Below are 15,829 nucleotides of genomic sequence, written 5' to 3' on the forward strand. Positions count from 1 at the left end.
TTTTTCTTCTTTGCACCCACCTTTAAACGTTTTCTTTACTTTTCAATAGATGGTGAGCAAGATACTGTCCTGCATCAGGAGGAGGAGGAGGAGAAAGAAGAGAAAGAGCAGATGATGCTACAAGAGGAACAGAAAATGGAGCATTGCAAAAAACTGAAAGAGTCTGTTATTTTGCAGTTTATTTCCTTGGGAGCTGGAGAAAAAAAAGTAAATGCAAAACTGGTCACCTGCAACCTTTGTCATAAGTTTATTTCTCATGGGACTCAACAGCAATGCTCATTTGGGATGATGGAAATGCGGTGGCACCTGGAAACTATCCCCTCTACCAAAAAGGCAGCTGGAGAAGGAGTCGCAAAAGGCTGCAGCAGCAACATCGTCAGCAACCGCTTCTTCTGACTTAGCAACATCTTCAACCTGCATCGGCAGAAACTCCACCACCACCTACTCCATCTGTTCCCCCATCAGTACCTACACCTGGTACCCTGGTGCCAGTTCACTTATTGAGGCAGTATAGGCACATAGTGGAATAATGCAAATTGGATTTCTAGATTAGGTCTACAGACACTATTGCAATATAGTCGGCACACCCTTGGACTAGTTGTGGCACTTGATTACAGGATTTGATTCCCCAGTCTGGCACACATGTTGTGTACCACAATTACAAAGGTATGATGAGCCAAGACATGTTATATTTTGTTTTTCACAGTTCACTAATGTCATATGGTAAAGGTGAATGTCCATTGACAACTCTTATTGTAATGAAGCAATTTTTGCATCTCTGGTTGATTTTCATAGGTGGGCACTAGTTGTCCCTCTGTCGTCTCCTGACATTTCCTGGCCAGTTTGACTTACCAGTTAGTGAGGTTGCCATGCCTTCCTCTGTACATTGTCGGTTCCTCCCAGTAGATGCGGTGACCTCTGCTACTGCAGTTGTCTGTGCTCTGGCTGGATGAGTCAATGGGTGAGAAGAGAGAAATGTAACCAAATGGGAAATGTGCTTGTGGAGCTTTTCGGGGATTTCCCCATATCTTCTGCGTTACCGACCGATATTAGGGTTTCCATATGTAGGGGGCCTATATTTTTCCGATTCTGTAAATTTACCGAATCGGTAAATTTACAGAATCAGTAAAATACCAAATCTGTATATTTACTGATTCGGTAAATACATATGTAGGTGCCACTCCTAAGAGTGCCACAGGCCCTTAAGAGTCGGTATTTTACCACCCAATCCTATTGGGTGGTAAAATACCGAATTCAGGTGTGCATGCACATCTGTGCATGTACACTTGTGCAATGTGATACACAGACATGCCCTTAGGGCATGTATGTGTGCCACATGGCACTCAAGCCCGTACTTGGGGTGCTAGAGGGTGTCAAAGTGACACTCCCTGCACCCTTGCAGGATTCGGTATTTACCGATTCAGTAAATACCGAATCTGTAATGCCCATTGATTCCTATGGGCTTCAAGGCCCATAGGAATTAATAGGCAATACCGATTCGGTATTTACCGAATCGGTAAATACCGAATGTTACAGATTCGGTAAATCAGATTTTTGATTTACCTACATCTGCCTCCTTCTAATTTACCGATTCATAAATACCGAATCGGTAAAATTCTGTATTTATGAGTCGGTAAATTAGAGTTACCTACATCTGGCCCTTTATCATAAGGGGGTATACATAGCACATTCTGAATAGAATGGTGTCAGCTCCTCATGAGCATCAGGTTTCATTGGCTTGGCACACAATGTAAGGACTTGAGTATGAATCAGTGTTCTTTCACAGACTTTAGGAAATTGTGCATTTAAATTCACTATTTGACCCTATTATGTTCAAACTTTTCTCGGAGGGAGAAACTCCACACCGACCCCATGTTGAGGAGATGACTCACTACAATTCGTAGTAAGTTTTACATTTCAAACTTTCACAGATCTTGTCAGGCCCGTAATATAGGTGGCTACGTAAAGGCACATTTGTCTGTGTTGTGTTATACTAATCACGCAATTATTACATAACTTCAGAGATGTCAATTATTGCAATGTCTTCAGGGTGAAAGGTATGTGATCCCACTTCGTGGGAATATTGAAGGTCAAAGGTCATATGATGTCACTTCCTGTGAGGTCATTAAGGCCAAAGGGTGTGTGATGTCCCTTTCACTACTCCTGCCATTTTGGTGAATCGGCGTCCATGATTTCAAAGCTGAATATGCTCCATATATGAAGAATAAAATAATGGTCAACATTATTCTGTATGCCTTTGATGCATTATGTATCTTTATCAATGTCCATTTGTCTTTGCAATACATGTCTATTTTACAAAACTATCATTCACTAATTTAAGCAGTCTGGCTGATTTCATTAACATAGTCAAATATTACATTCGAAAAGACAGCCTCAAATAAATATGAAATAGGACAATAATGTGTTTTAACTTTTTTTTACTGTACATTTCGTAGCAAAAAAAAGAAGGGGTTGATTTTGATCACAGGGACGCCATTTTCTAAAACTCAGAGTAGGAAACGTGACGATACAAGATCAAATACACAGCCAGGTCACAATATATCTCTGGGCTTTGTCATCAGTTAAAAAAAATATACATTGAATCCCGCGGCATACTTATACTTTCATCATAGTTTCATACAAAATGTGCAATTAAAAAGTCTCTCAATGGCCAGAAAAGGTGTTGAAAGAGAAGCAAGATGCTTCAATAACTGAGACAGTTGGTATCACAGCTAGTTCAGCAATGATGGTCAAGATGGGAGGGTGTCTTGTCCCAGCTGGCCCTCTCCTCAGCTGCTTCAACCTAAAATTGAACACTTCTTGCACAAGTTCTAAATTCCAAGTCCCCAACATTAACACTGTGTTGAAAAACGAAGCCGAAATTGAGAAATTTCAGTTTAAACGCCAAAATGTGCATAAAAATGTCCCTATGATTTTGTAACATTTTTCTATTACCTTCTAGACACGGTGAGCCTGACCTGCGTTGCACGCATATTTCCTGTGGCTTAGCAAAGGTTCCTAACATAGAGAATGTAGCCATTCCAGTGTTCTACAGAATCTTGTTCCACATAAAATGAGACACTCTCCCTAGAATTTGACACACTGTATCAATATCTCAGCCTAAAGAAATATTAATTATTCTGAGAGGGAGCATAAGAGTAATCACATTTGCTTTCCTGGAGTACCAATCCTAAAAGTGTCTCTTCTTTTCCCTCTATCTAATATTGTAAACATAAAGCTTTATATTAGATCTCTGGCAAAGATAACAATTAAAATTATACACAAAATGACTCAAGCCAATTTAATCTGCATTTTAAAATGCTGAAACCAAGATAGAATATGGCGTCGTGGCTTCAATGCCTGGAAAATCGGTTCGAGCTTTTGTACTTTAGATGATTTTACAGTGATTGCTGAGATCGAATGGTACATTAAAACAAAGTAGCTTGACTAAAAAAATCTGAATGTAAAACAAAAACATAGAAAAAGCAAACAAAAATGTCATTCCGATGGACTGATGATGTTTCACTTGGTGGATCAAGTCCATTGTAGTCCTTCATGTGCCCTTGGTATTCTGTCAGACTCTGCTCACAGTGACAGGAAGAGACATTCACCCATCTGATGCTTTATTTCCCTGACAATTATTGAACATTTGCTGACAAATCCACTGTAATGGATTTTTCACCCTGTTCAACTTACCACTGGGGGATGTAACCTTTTGGAATTGAAGCTAAGTGTGATTTGAGAGTTCATCCACTCATCTTTGTAAGGTTGAGCATTGCTGACATTACTGATGCCCCATATTGAGTAGAGATGTCTATTATTCCCTTTTTTGCCACTCTTTACCAGCAAAAGCCATATTTTCAAGACCTCCAGCAGACTAGGAGTCTGTAAAAGTTCTGACAAGAGCACAGGTTTACACAGTGCTTTCCATCACCCATTCTGAACTGTCATATGTCCCCCTCTGCACAGTTTCGGCTAGGTTGGTATCATCGTACTGCAATAGCATTCCATTGACAGAGAGACTCCGTTTAGTCCAAATGTTTGTAATCTTTCTTGGGTAAGTACAACACTGTGAAGCACCAAAGTCCCCCATGTCAAATGAATGGCTTCGTTTTGTTTTACCCTCCAGTGGTAACATGAGGAGGCTGCGGAATTTAGAGTCCTGCTGGCCCAGTAGAGGCTCTTTGTCCGAGTGTTGGGCTTTCGTCGAAGTTCTCGACTCCAAAGTGTCCTCCTTTTTTGGACACCTTAGTTCCAGTGAAGCGAAAGCACCCATCAGTCGATCAATGTTATGTTTTGATCTAGAAACTGGCCTCCACTTATTTGATAATGTGCTTTGGTCACTAGGAAGGCTATAGTCTTCACCCTCCTGGCTGTTCATGGAGCTTGACGATGACGAGACGCTGCTGTGAGCAGAGCCACAGTTAAATTCCATTAGTTCATTTCTCACAACCACTTTGGGGTTGACTTGTGGAGGGGCTCCATTATAAATAGGATTTCCACCATTTGTTTGCGAATAGACATTACTGACGTTGGCCATTTTCCCATGGGAACTGTTGCACACTTTGTATCTCACCATTAGAATTACAATGAAGACCAACAGAGTAGCGACGATGATGCCCCCAATAACTAGAATCATTGTTCCCCCAAGGAACTGGCTGTGCATGGACTGGCACTGTGGATAGTCCTCCTGGGTGATGAACTGGGCACAGCCTACTATGTTGGTAGCAGTCAGTGTTGTTGCAGTATCGTCCCATATGGCCAAGACGCAAAGGTCGTACACAGTTCCAGAAACCAGGTTGTTCACCACAAATGCTTTATTGGTAGATGGAATCATCCTGTAAATAAAAAAAAATATACAAATTGTCATTTTTTTAAATTGCAATTTAGGTAAAGACATGGTTACAAACCACAAAGACTGTTTAAAGCAATGCAACATTATGTATCAAAGTTTTATGATTTCTGAGGAACATGTGGTTGGTCTGGGAGTATAAATTTGGCTGAAATTAGAACTACAGGGCATATTACCAAGCAATAGCGATAATTATCACTATTGCTTGGTTAGAGACGAAAATTTACCGCAGAGCTGCAGCGATTTTTACCGCAAATAAACCTTGGTATTACCAAGGTTTATTGCAAATGCGATAAAAATCGCCGCAATGCATGAATATCGCTGAAAAGTCAGCGATATCTAATGCTCTAAGCCATATTATCCATCTCCCATTGGATAACATGGCTAAGAACTGCTCAGGGCAGGTGTTAGCTTTTGGAGATATTCGCGCTTAGCGCGAATATCTGCTACAGTTGGTAATAGGAGATAGCGATGTTAGCGACTGTTTTCAGTCGCTAACATCTTGGCACGACCACTTTGCATGTCATTAGTGATAAATATCACTGACATGCAAAGTGGGGCCCAAGATGGTCGCTATCTCCTACTAGCTGTCGCTAACTGGTGTTAGCGACAGCTAGGTAATAGGGAGATAATTTTATCTCCGCTTTCTTGGCTTTTAAAGCCAAAAAAGCGGAGATAAACCCCCTTTTTAAAAGATGCCCCTACATGCTTTGCAAACAAGAGTTATCAGATGAATCTTACAGATTCAGGACTAATCACTAGTTGGTTACTCAAAGTAACGTCTCCACTCACAGTGAAGGCTTGACATCATGAAGTCCAAGCCCTGCGGATGCGAAAAAAAAAGAAAAGAACAACATCACATTGAAAGTGTCCTTGATCACCCTGAAAGAGGACTGTGGAGAGACTGACTTCAGCCCTCCCATGAATCTCTGCTTCTAAGAGCTATTCCAAGTGCCAGAAGAGGTGGCCCCATGTACCTCAAAAGGATGAAAGGGGTTGCAGGACATATCTACGAATGCCTACTTCTGTCAACACAATGGTGCAATTTTACCAAATTTCTATAGGTATTTTAGTGCTACTGTGCTGTTAAAGTCACTGCACCCCACACCCCAAATTGCCCAGGAAACAGCATGTGATAATCGACACAGGTGAGTCAATGACTATATCATTAAACAAAATGTATTAAAAACTTTGAACTGCATCATGTTATAAATGACCATTGAAAACATACTCAAGCAACAAGATACTAAAATTTGAATGGAAACTTTTAAAAGATTGGTAGTGATACGGATTCAATTCTTTTTTAAATGAAAACATCCATTCCTATTTTAAGTGGTGTTGGGAGTAGAGGTGTGCAAAAATATAATTTTATTAGCCAAATTAGTAAATAACAGAATTCTTCTAAATTTTAATTGATGGTGTACTTCTTGTTTGCTTGGGGCAAACTTATTTTCCTAAAAATGCTTTAGCATGAGGACATTTCTTGCAAACATTTTTTGTGAAAAACGTTTTGCTGAATAATCTTCTGTATTGTATTGTATTGTATTGTATGTGGTACTTATATAGCGCATGCTGTCACCTTACGGGTATCCTGGCGCTTTAGATTTTACACCATCATCCTCAGATGGAAGGACGTGAGCACGGGAAACCCCTAGCAGGTCGGGAAGAGCCAAGTTTTCAGGCTACCTCTGAAACTCATGAGGGACTCACTCCGTCTGATGCTCAAAGGAAGCTCATTCCACAAGCATGCTGCAACCACCAGGAAAGCCCTGCCCCCAGCCTGGTCCGCTTGAATCTTGGGACTTCCAGCAGACCAGCACCAGCCGAACAGAGCTGTCTCTGTGACCGGTACCAGGAGAAACAACCATGCAGTGGGACTGGGCCCAGGTCATGTGTCGCTTTGAATACCATGCACAGAGACTTAAATAGTACCCTCTCTTTAACCGGCAACCAGTGCAGGTCCCATAAAGCTTGGACGACGAGGCACTGCGATTCCTCTTTAGCGTCAACTTGGCTACGGCCGACTGTACTCTCTGCAGCCTGTCGATGACAAACTGAGGGGTCCCCAGATACAGAGAGTTACAATAGTCCAGCCTGCTCAGCACAATGCTTCACACCACCAATGACCGCTTATCATCTGGAAGAATTTGGAGGAGTCGATGCAGCATCCGCAAGAGACCGAAGCACAGGCCAGCTATCCTATTGGCCTGTGACTTCTATTGTAAGTTTTTGTCGAGCAGGACCCCTACATTTCTTAATGTATCAGACGGGGGCACTGGCTCTTCCTCCGGAGTAAGCCTGAACTCCCTTGGTAGGTGCTGAGTTAGCCCTGCTGGGTCGCAGTACAGAACCTCTGTTCTCTCCCTGTTGAACTGTAGGGAGTTCTTCCGAAGCCAGCTGGCTGTATGTCGCATACATTCTTAGAATGTTTCCATCCAAAGCCAGCTGCGTGTCGTCTGCGTAATTGACTACCTCTACCTCAAATGATTTAATAAGGGGAAGAAGTGGCTGTAAATATACATTAAACCGGATGGGGCTAATGGCCGACCCCTGGGGGACCCCGTCGGCTATTGGCGTCTTGTGGGCGGAGAAGGGTGCCAATGTGACTACCTGCTGTCGCCCTGAGAGGTAGGACCGCAGCCACTGTAGTGCACATCCCGCACCCCCATACTCTCCAGTCTTCCTAGCAGGATAGAGTGGTTTACCGTATCGAAAGCGGCCGACATATCGAGAAGCACTAACACCGTGACATTCCCATTGTCGGCCCGCATTCTCAGTTTATCCAGCATCAGAGTCAGTGCAGACTCCGCCCCATGCCCTGGGCGGAATCCAAATTGATCTCTGTCTAGCCGCTGATTTTCCTCCAGGAAGCTAGATAGTGACCCACCCACTGCCCGTTCCACAATTTTAATCGGGAAGGGCAGGAGGAAAATGGGTCTATAACTCTCCGACTTGGTGGGGTCCAGCGAGGGTTTTTTTAACAGGGGTGTCACCACCACCTGTTTCCAGCCACCTCGATGGACTGATTACAGATGCGCTGCAACCATGGGAGGGTTGGAAGACGATACGTCTTCCAGATTTTTACCGGCATGGGGTCTTCCGGTGGGGGGCGTGGCTTGGATGCCGAGGAGGTAGGCAGCGTGAGCCCGGAGCTCCGTGCCCGATCCCCGAAAATATCCTGAAAATCCATTCGAACCCCAAGATAAAGGACATAATCCGGTACTAGACGGTGCTGCGGAGGGTCCGGGACCCGCGGAAGACGACACCGAGCATTCCCGCAGCAGTATCGTAACTTCGAAAGCTGAACTCGGCCGAGAAGTCGCGGACCCCAAAATGGCGGCGATGGCATGAGATCGCTGGTGACGGAGACATCTGCCCGGAGACCCACTGAAGTTCGCTCCCGGACACGCTGGAGGTGTTGGCGGCCGCGTCGCGCCTCTCCCCCGACACTGGCAGAACTTTGGGCGCACCCTTGGGCGGTGGTTGAGGACCGTCTCCTGACTGGGGCGACAACGGAGCGACAGTGACTCGGAGACGAGACCCCGGATCTCAGGCGCAACTGGCGCTGGCCGAGCCACGACCGCTCGGTGCTTCCTGCCTCTCGGTGACACTTCTGGACCTGAGAACCCGACCGGAGGACGGTGCCCGGCGTCGCTTGGAGGGCGACCAGGAACGTATTCTGAGGACCGCCGCCCATCCCGGCCCAGATGGGGAAACCGAAGGGGAAGGGAGATGGCACGACCGACACTGAGGCGGCGGAAGGAGCGGAGAGAGATCAGGCGGCGTTACAACGGATGCAGGATCGCATCCTGGAAGCCATCGCCACCACAAAGGATGCCCTGCAGCAAGATATAGCTCAGGTGGCGACGGGCTTGGGCCTCCTGAAGGCCGACCACGACAAACTGAAGGACAGGGTGAAATCCGTGGAGACCACGGTTAAGGATTTAGCCCCGGCCCAGGCAACGGTGAAGGCCCAGATGGCCGATGTGATGGACCGTCTGAAGGTACTGGAAAGGAGGGCCGAGGATGCAGAAAACAGGAACAGGCGCAACAACGTGCGCCTAGTGGGCCTGCCGGAGAAAATTGAAGGCGACGACATGGTGGGCTACTTGGGTAACTGGCTGCGGACGGAGGTGGCACCTGAAGGTCTGTCCCCCTTCTTCTCCCTGGAGCGGGCGCATAGAGTTCCGGCGCGTCCGCCAGCCTTGGGCCTTCCTCCTCGCCCGGTGGTGTTCAAGTTGCTCCATTACCGGGACAGAGACTGGCTTTTGCAGAGGGCGAGAGAGGCAGGGCCCTTTCAGGTGGAAAACAGCAGAGTCACCATGTTCCCGGACTACACGTTTGAGACTCAGCGACTTCGGGCAAACTTCTTGTCCCTCAAGCGAGAGCTCCGCCAGGAAGGCATCAAGTACTCCCTGTTGTTTCCTGCCAAACTACGAGTGGTGGTGGACGAAAAGTCTTTATTCTTCACGACTTCCGCGGATGCATGGGACTGGTGGGACACTTATAAGGCAGGAACGGACGGTGCCAAGGTCAGGGAGGAAGAGGCCAAGGCGGATAGGCCGATCAGACAGTCCCAACGGATCAGGAAGAATCGCAAGAGGACCGGGAAACCCTCGATGTCACAGACGGAGGCGGAGAGGCAGGCGGCCCTACAGGCGGTGGTGGACTTATCTAGAGCCGCCAGGACTCAATCTGGGAAGGGCACAGATTCGGAGGCCCCGGGAACGGGCTCAGAGACAGGACAATCGGAGTTTGGTGGAGCCCGGGGCCCTATTGTGACGCCGCAGACCTCGGGAGAGATACTGGAGGCGTGCTGAACTGGTTTGGCGGAATGGACTCGCTGGTTGGACACCGGGGCGAAGGACCCACAGCAGTGGAAAGACATTGATTGAGGTTTTGGGGAACTGTAATGTGGGGATTGTGGGATGGAGCACGCGGGGCTGATTTGTTGGAGGTCTTATAGCATTGAGCCGCGCCTTACTGGCCCCTAAGGTCATCGCAGTGGGGACTGCGAATATTATCACCTTTCCTTGAGGGGTGGTCGGGAGTGTTGGTTTGGATGGGGGTACTTCCAGTTGCGGGGGGGCCTGTCCTGGGGGGGTGGGAGTTGCGGGCCGTTGGGGTTGCTCGAGGGGTTGTAGTTGTTGGAGGGGTTTGGCTTCCTGTTTGGAGAGGGTGGGGGGGAGGGCCCGTGGTCGCGGGACTTAGGCGAACACTGTTCTTTGTTGTGTGGTCCGGTTGTGTAGGAGGGAATGGCTAGTACTGGAACATTGAAATGTGTTACCTGGAATGTGCGGGGCATGCAATCCATGACGCGCAGACATAAGGTTCAGGCGTACCTCAAGCGTAGGGGGGTTCACATAGCGTTCCTGCAGGAGACGCACCTAAATAAGCAGGAAGGGGCGGCTCTACAAAGGCGCTGGAGGGGGCAGTTATTCTACACGACATTTTCAGCATTTGCGAGGGGGACATTGATCTGGATACGGGCGGGGGTCCCCTTCCAAGTCTCGAAGTCGTCGATAGACCCAGAGGGCAGATATGTGGCTGTGGAAGGAAGGCTGAGAGGCAGGATGATATCGCTATGCAATGTGTATGCTCCTAATGTAGACCTGCCCGCTTTCTTAACTAACGTTTCGGGCAAATTGGCGGGTTACTTGGCAGGGCCGGTCCTCCTGGGGGGGGACTTCAACTCGGTTGAGGATGTACTACTAGATAGGTCCCATCCCCCGCTTCGCGCATCCCCGGCACATAGGATCGCCAAGCGTAGATTGGAATGGCAGGAGAGCTGGGCCCTCACGGATGCGTGGAGGGCGTTACACCCCACCACTAGGGATTACTCCTTTCACTCACACCTGCATGATTTACATGTGAGGCTGGATGCGTTTCTTTGTTCGGAATGTGTGCTCCCTGCGGTGGGTGGGGCGGAATACTTGGCAAGGACGATATCGGACCACAACCCCTTGTTGATGTCTCTGGAATGGATGGTGACTGTTAACAGCGTACCAACATGGCGCCTGCAACCTGACACCCTGGACGACTTGTTGTTCAGGGAGGCCCTGAGTGACCGTATTGAGAGATATTTTGAGGAGAACAGTGGCTCGGCTTCCACGAGGGCGGTTGAATGGGATGCTTTCAAGGTGGTGGTGCGGGGACACTGTATTGGGCACACGGCAGGGGCACGGAAGACTTTGTTGGATGACTTAGATAAGGCTGAGACGAGGCTGAGGGATCTTGAGAAGAGGCGCCCGAATCACCCAGAATTGCAGGAGGGGCTTAGCGGGGCGCGGGAGGGGCTGGCGGTAGAGCTAGAGCGGCTGCGTAGCTTCGACCACAAGGCGTACGTGACGAGGGCGCATGCGGAAGGTGATAAGGCGGGGGCGATGTTGGCTTGGCTTGCTAACCCTATCCGGGGGGGAGGGCCGATCATGAGGATCCAGGTGCCAGGGGAGGAGCCTTGCCACTCCCAACCCGGGATCCTGAACAAGTTCCGAGCCTATTATGAAGGGCTCTATCTGAGTGGTGATACTGGAGGGACGGAGGAGCTTGAGGAGTTCTTGGACGGGCTGGAGTTGCCGCGAGTGGAGGACTCGGAGGCAGAGGAGTTGGGGCGGCCCATCTCCCTCGGAGAAATAGGTTGCGCTGTGAAACAGATGGCTAGAAACAAGACCCCGGGCCTTGACGGTCTACCGATCGAATTTTATGGCAAATACCTGGAGCATCTTGCTCCACGGCTGCGCGAGGTATACAATGAGGCGCAGGAGAAGGGCCGACTCCCGGGCTCCATGTGCGAGGCCCTTATGATCCCACTCTTGAAGCCGGGCAGGGAGGGTACGGCGCTGTCCTCGTACCGCCCGCTATCTATGTTGACGACGGACTACAAAATCCTCAGTAAAATTCTAGCCAACAGATTGCTAGTGCATATGACGAGCCTGGTTCATGGTGACCAGTGCGGTTTCATACCGACACGCAACACCACTCATAATATCCGCAGACTCACGAGACTGATGGGTGTGGACTGGCCAGACACAATCTCCCCCTTTGTCCTGTCCATCGACATTGAAAAGGCGTTTGACAGCCTCGAATGGGGATACCTGTATGAGGTGATGCGTCGCTTTGGACTGGGAGACGGATATATACGGTGGACCAAGGTCCTCTATACGGAGGCGGTAGCAAGGGTCCGGGTAGGTGCGCTGATCTCGAGACAATATTCGATCAGGCGTGGCACTAGACAGGGTTGTTCCCTATCCCCGCTACTGTTTGCGTTAGCAATGGAACCCTTCGCTGCGGTAGCCAGACTGGGCCGCCACTACGCAGGTTTGCCTTTTAGAGGGAGGCCATACCTCATCTCACTCTATGCGGATGACCTGTTAATGTTTTTGGCTGATGCCGGCGCTGAACTCCAGGGGGCACGGAGGCTACTGGAGCAGTTCGGTAGGTTATCGGGCCTGAGGGTCAACTGGCCCAAATCCTGTCTGTTCCCCCTGAGGCCGGGAGAGCCTTGCCCACTTACTGCTCAGGAACTCCGGTGGGAGCCGCGCTGCCTACATTATCTAGGGGTTTATATCTACCACACCTCATCCGACCTGCTGGATGGCAACGTAACTCGCTGTATTAACGCCCTGCGTGGATCTATGGACTTCTGGGCGACTCTACCGCTCTCTCTGGCTGGTAGAATTTCCCTGCTGAAAATGATAGCCCTGCCTAGGCTTTTGTACTATTTCCGGACACTGCCGGTATGGATCCCGAGTTCGATTTTCAAACGCCTGAGGTCACTGATCATACTGTTCCTGTGGGGCACGGGCAGGAGACGCATAGCGCTCGACACGCTGTTACGCCCCAAGGATGAGGGAGGTATGGCAGTGCCGGACTTCGAAGGGTATTACCTCGCTGCCCAGCTGCAGACTTTTACTCAGGAGGTAGCGAGGGTGTATAGAGGTCCCGAGGACGCAAGAGTCGAAGGCACCCCGCGACACGTTCTGGCGTATATCACGCTGCACCAGAAACTCCGAGTGGGAGACCTGACGGTCGAGGAGCAGACTTTCCGTCTATGTTGGGACCGGGCCCGTAAGCGGGCGGGTGTCCGCCTTATGTACGCCCCCGAAATACCGCTGGGTATGATCACTGCCCTCCCACATGGAGGTGACTGGTCGCGCCTGCTCGGGTGGGAGGAGGCGGGAGTACACGTGCTGGGTGACCTCTACGAAGATGGGGTGTTGCTGCCGTTTCGGGACCTACAAGAGAGATTTGACCTACCGAGGGGTGACTATCTGCTGCACGCGGCAGTCACAGGCGCCATGCGAGCCCATTGGGGGGAAGGGCAGCAGGAACCGGGTACCTCAATGGCATGCCAGTACGCCATGATGGCGGCGGGAACCTTTAAGGCCGTCACGTGCTTGTATTCGAGAATGCAGCGGGAGGCCTTGCAACCTTTGGCAGCCCTGAAGGCCAAGTGGGAGTTGGACCTCCAGGTGGAGATACCAGACACGACCTGGGGCCAACTGCTGAGGAGGGCGCGGAGGAGCTCGAGGAATGCCAGGTTCCAATTGATCCACTTTTATGTTGTCCACAGGGCGTACCTCACACCCGGGAAAATCCAACAATACTTTGGGGCGGCCGACGCTGCTTGCCCTAGATGTAGTACAGCGGGGGCGGATCTTTGTCATATGCTGTGGGTTTGCCCCTCTCTGGGCGACTATTGGCAGGAAGTTGGGCGGGCCCTTAACGAGGCGACGGATAGGGATATTCAGTATACTAAGGCAGTTGGCATCCTTCACTGGTTCCCACATACACCTAGAAACACGATGACGAGTAAATTTATAGATTTAGGGCTTATCTTGGCCAAGCGGGAGATCACACGAAATTGGAAGTCCAGAGTGGGGCCCACGTATAAAAGATGGTATGGGGAGTGTCTGAGATGGGCCGCGTGTGATAGCACCCTGCGATATCAGATGGCCTGGAGGTCGAATGACGAGAAAGCACTGGAAAGGGCGACTGCATGGGAGATGATGGTGCAGGCGCTCAGGGATGTGGGCGATGAGGAGCAGGAAGGCGAGAGCGAACTAGCAGGAGCAGACCCCAACACTATACAGGAGAACACACCTTAGCGATTGTTTGCCTCCTCCTGCAACACACCAGACACTGGCACATGGTTACTCAAGCGCAACGCGACTACGGGGGAGGGTGGGTAGGAAGCTGATTTGGAGGGATGTTGGGGCACCAAAATTTGGGGAGGGGGAGGGGCGTAAACCACAAAAGCATTCCAGGGTTATGTGCACGATGAAGCAGTCAGACAATGTAAGAAGTACGAGACCAAGATGGAAGACGAAGCTGCCAGCATCACAAGCGGGGAGAGACCCCCGGAAGGAAGACACAAAATTCCTCAATTGCATTGGTCCATGTTCATACTGATGTTAATGAATATCTTGTCTGTACTTTTATGTTGGTGATGCAATAAAAATGATGTTAAAAAAAAAATGGGGTCTTCCGGTGAGCCAGAGGATACACTATGTACCAAGCTGTTAAACGTACACTCATTAAAGCCTGGGAACCTTTCCAAAGTGGCTAACTGGTATGCAATTTAGAGGTTGATTTTGATGTTGGGCGGAGTTGCCTCTGCCTGACATGCTCATGGTCATGGGCCCGACCGAAACCTGGTCGACGGTCCTGACTGACCCGTTAGGATTTGCATGCATTCCGGGCCGTAAACACACCAGAATTCATGCTCACATTGTAAAATGAGAGGTGCAGCTCATCCCTGCAACCCATGGCAAGAACCTCAATCTGCCTGCCACAGGGTACAAGGATCAACGTGGGGCACCGTAGGCACCCCCTCGGCCTCCAAGCGGAGGCAGTGCACCTAAGGGGTCTCTGCTGGGGGCCCCAAATGCTAGTTCTGCAGTCTTTCTGTGTCGGAAAGGCGGGCACAGAAAGGGTGCAGAAACCTGACATACTTATATCATTTCCGACTGCATCGTAATTGCCCCCTAAATGTTTTAGACTTCCTGACGTTTCAAAAGGCAAAGGTTCTAAACATTTGCTGCTAAATGACACCTCTGTTTTTTTTTTTTTACAAGTGTTCATAGTTCAGAGTACAGGATGTCACAGAAACGTACCTTCATGGGTGTTGTGTGGGTGTTCCCATGCAACTCCACTGGATTTTTAATGGATTCCCAGATTTACCATTACTGGTAGACCTGCGAATGCGTCACAATGCTACACCTACCGGAGAAGCCGTAACGAGGGGAAATATCTTCATTTCTCCTTCTTACGTTCATGTGCTATATTCTGCAGCACACATAGATAAAGGAAAATGCCATTAAGGAATTGTTTCTATGCACTTCCTGCACAAAAACAATCCTGCATGCAATGTAGGTACACTCGCACCATGGTGCACGAGTGCCTGCGTTGGCGCTAGGCAGGCCATTGTGGGCCAGACCTGGGAAAAGGCAAGAATGTGTCATATTGTGATAAATATGGCTCATTTCTGCCCTCTCCCTGTAACGCAGCGCAGCGAGGTGACTTGCTGCACTGTGCAACATTACAGCTAGATAAATTTGGCCCTGGGTCTTCCTTATCATAAGGTACATGATTGCTATGGAGGAGCAATAGGGCCTAATGACTATTATGTAATCATCAATAAACATTTTAAGCATAAATTAAAAAGTATTTATTTCCATTCAATAAATTCAAAATCAGCGTACTGTCTAAAACTATATGCGGCCTGATAGCCACGTTTTCCATTGATACATACATGAACTAATCATTTCCTGTAGCACTCTTCAAAGTGGATACTCATGGCCTGATTTGCAAAGCATTTTTCACACCTATGTTTCTCTTGGCACAGCCAAACGCGTCATTGTGAATCTCAAAAACAGTTTCACAGACAAAGGGTCTACAGAGAAACACACACTAACTGATGGAGCCTGCCACTGCAGAAAATATTTCATTACCAGATTTTCCACAGTTCTTGGCGAA

At 48.9% G+C, this 15,829-nt stretch overlaps 1 protein-coding gene across 2 annotated transcripts in view; it reads right to left on the reverse strand.

Annotated features, from left to right (window-relative positions):
- Window positions 1–2,303: 2,303 nt before the first annotated feature.
- The window catches only part of LRFN2 (leucine rich repeat and fibronectin type III domain containing 2), a 1,526,854-nt gene continuing 1,513,328 nt past the window's right edge, over window positions 2,304–15,829 (reverse strand). For both annotated transcript variants that reach the window (XM_086926065.1, XM_086926064.1), the window contains one exon: window positions 2,304–4,838. In XM_086926065.1, coding sequence (XP_086782191.1) covers window positions 3,914–4,838 — 925 coding nt within the window. In that variant the 3' untranslated portion in view covers window positions 2,304–3,913. The remainder of the gene's footprint in view (window positions 4,839–15,829) is intronic.

The sequence above is a fragment of the Lissotriton vulgaris genome, chromosome 6 (genome assembly GCF_964263255.1).
Source record: "Lissotriton vulgaris chromosome 6, aLisVul1.2, whole genome shotgun sequence".
Taxonomy (NCBI): domain Eukaryota; kingdom Metazoa; phylum Chordata; class Amphibia; order Caudata; family Salamandridae; genus Lissotriton; species Lissotriton vulgaris.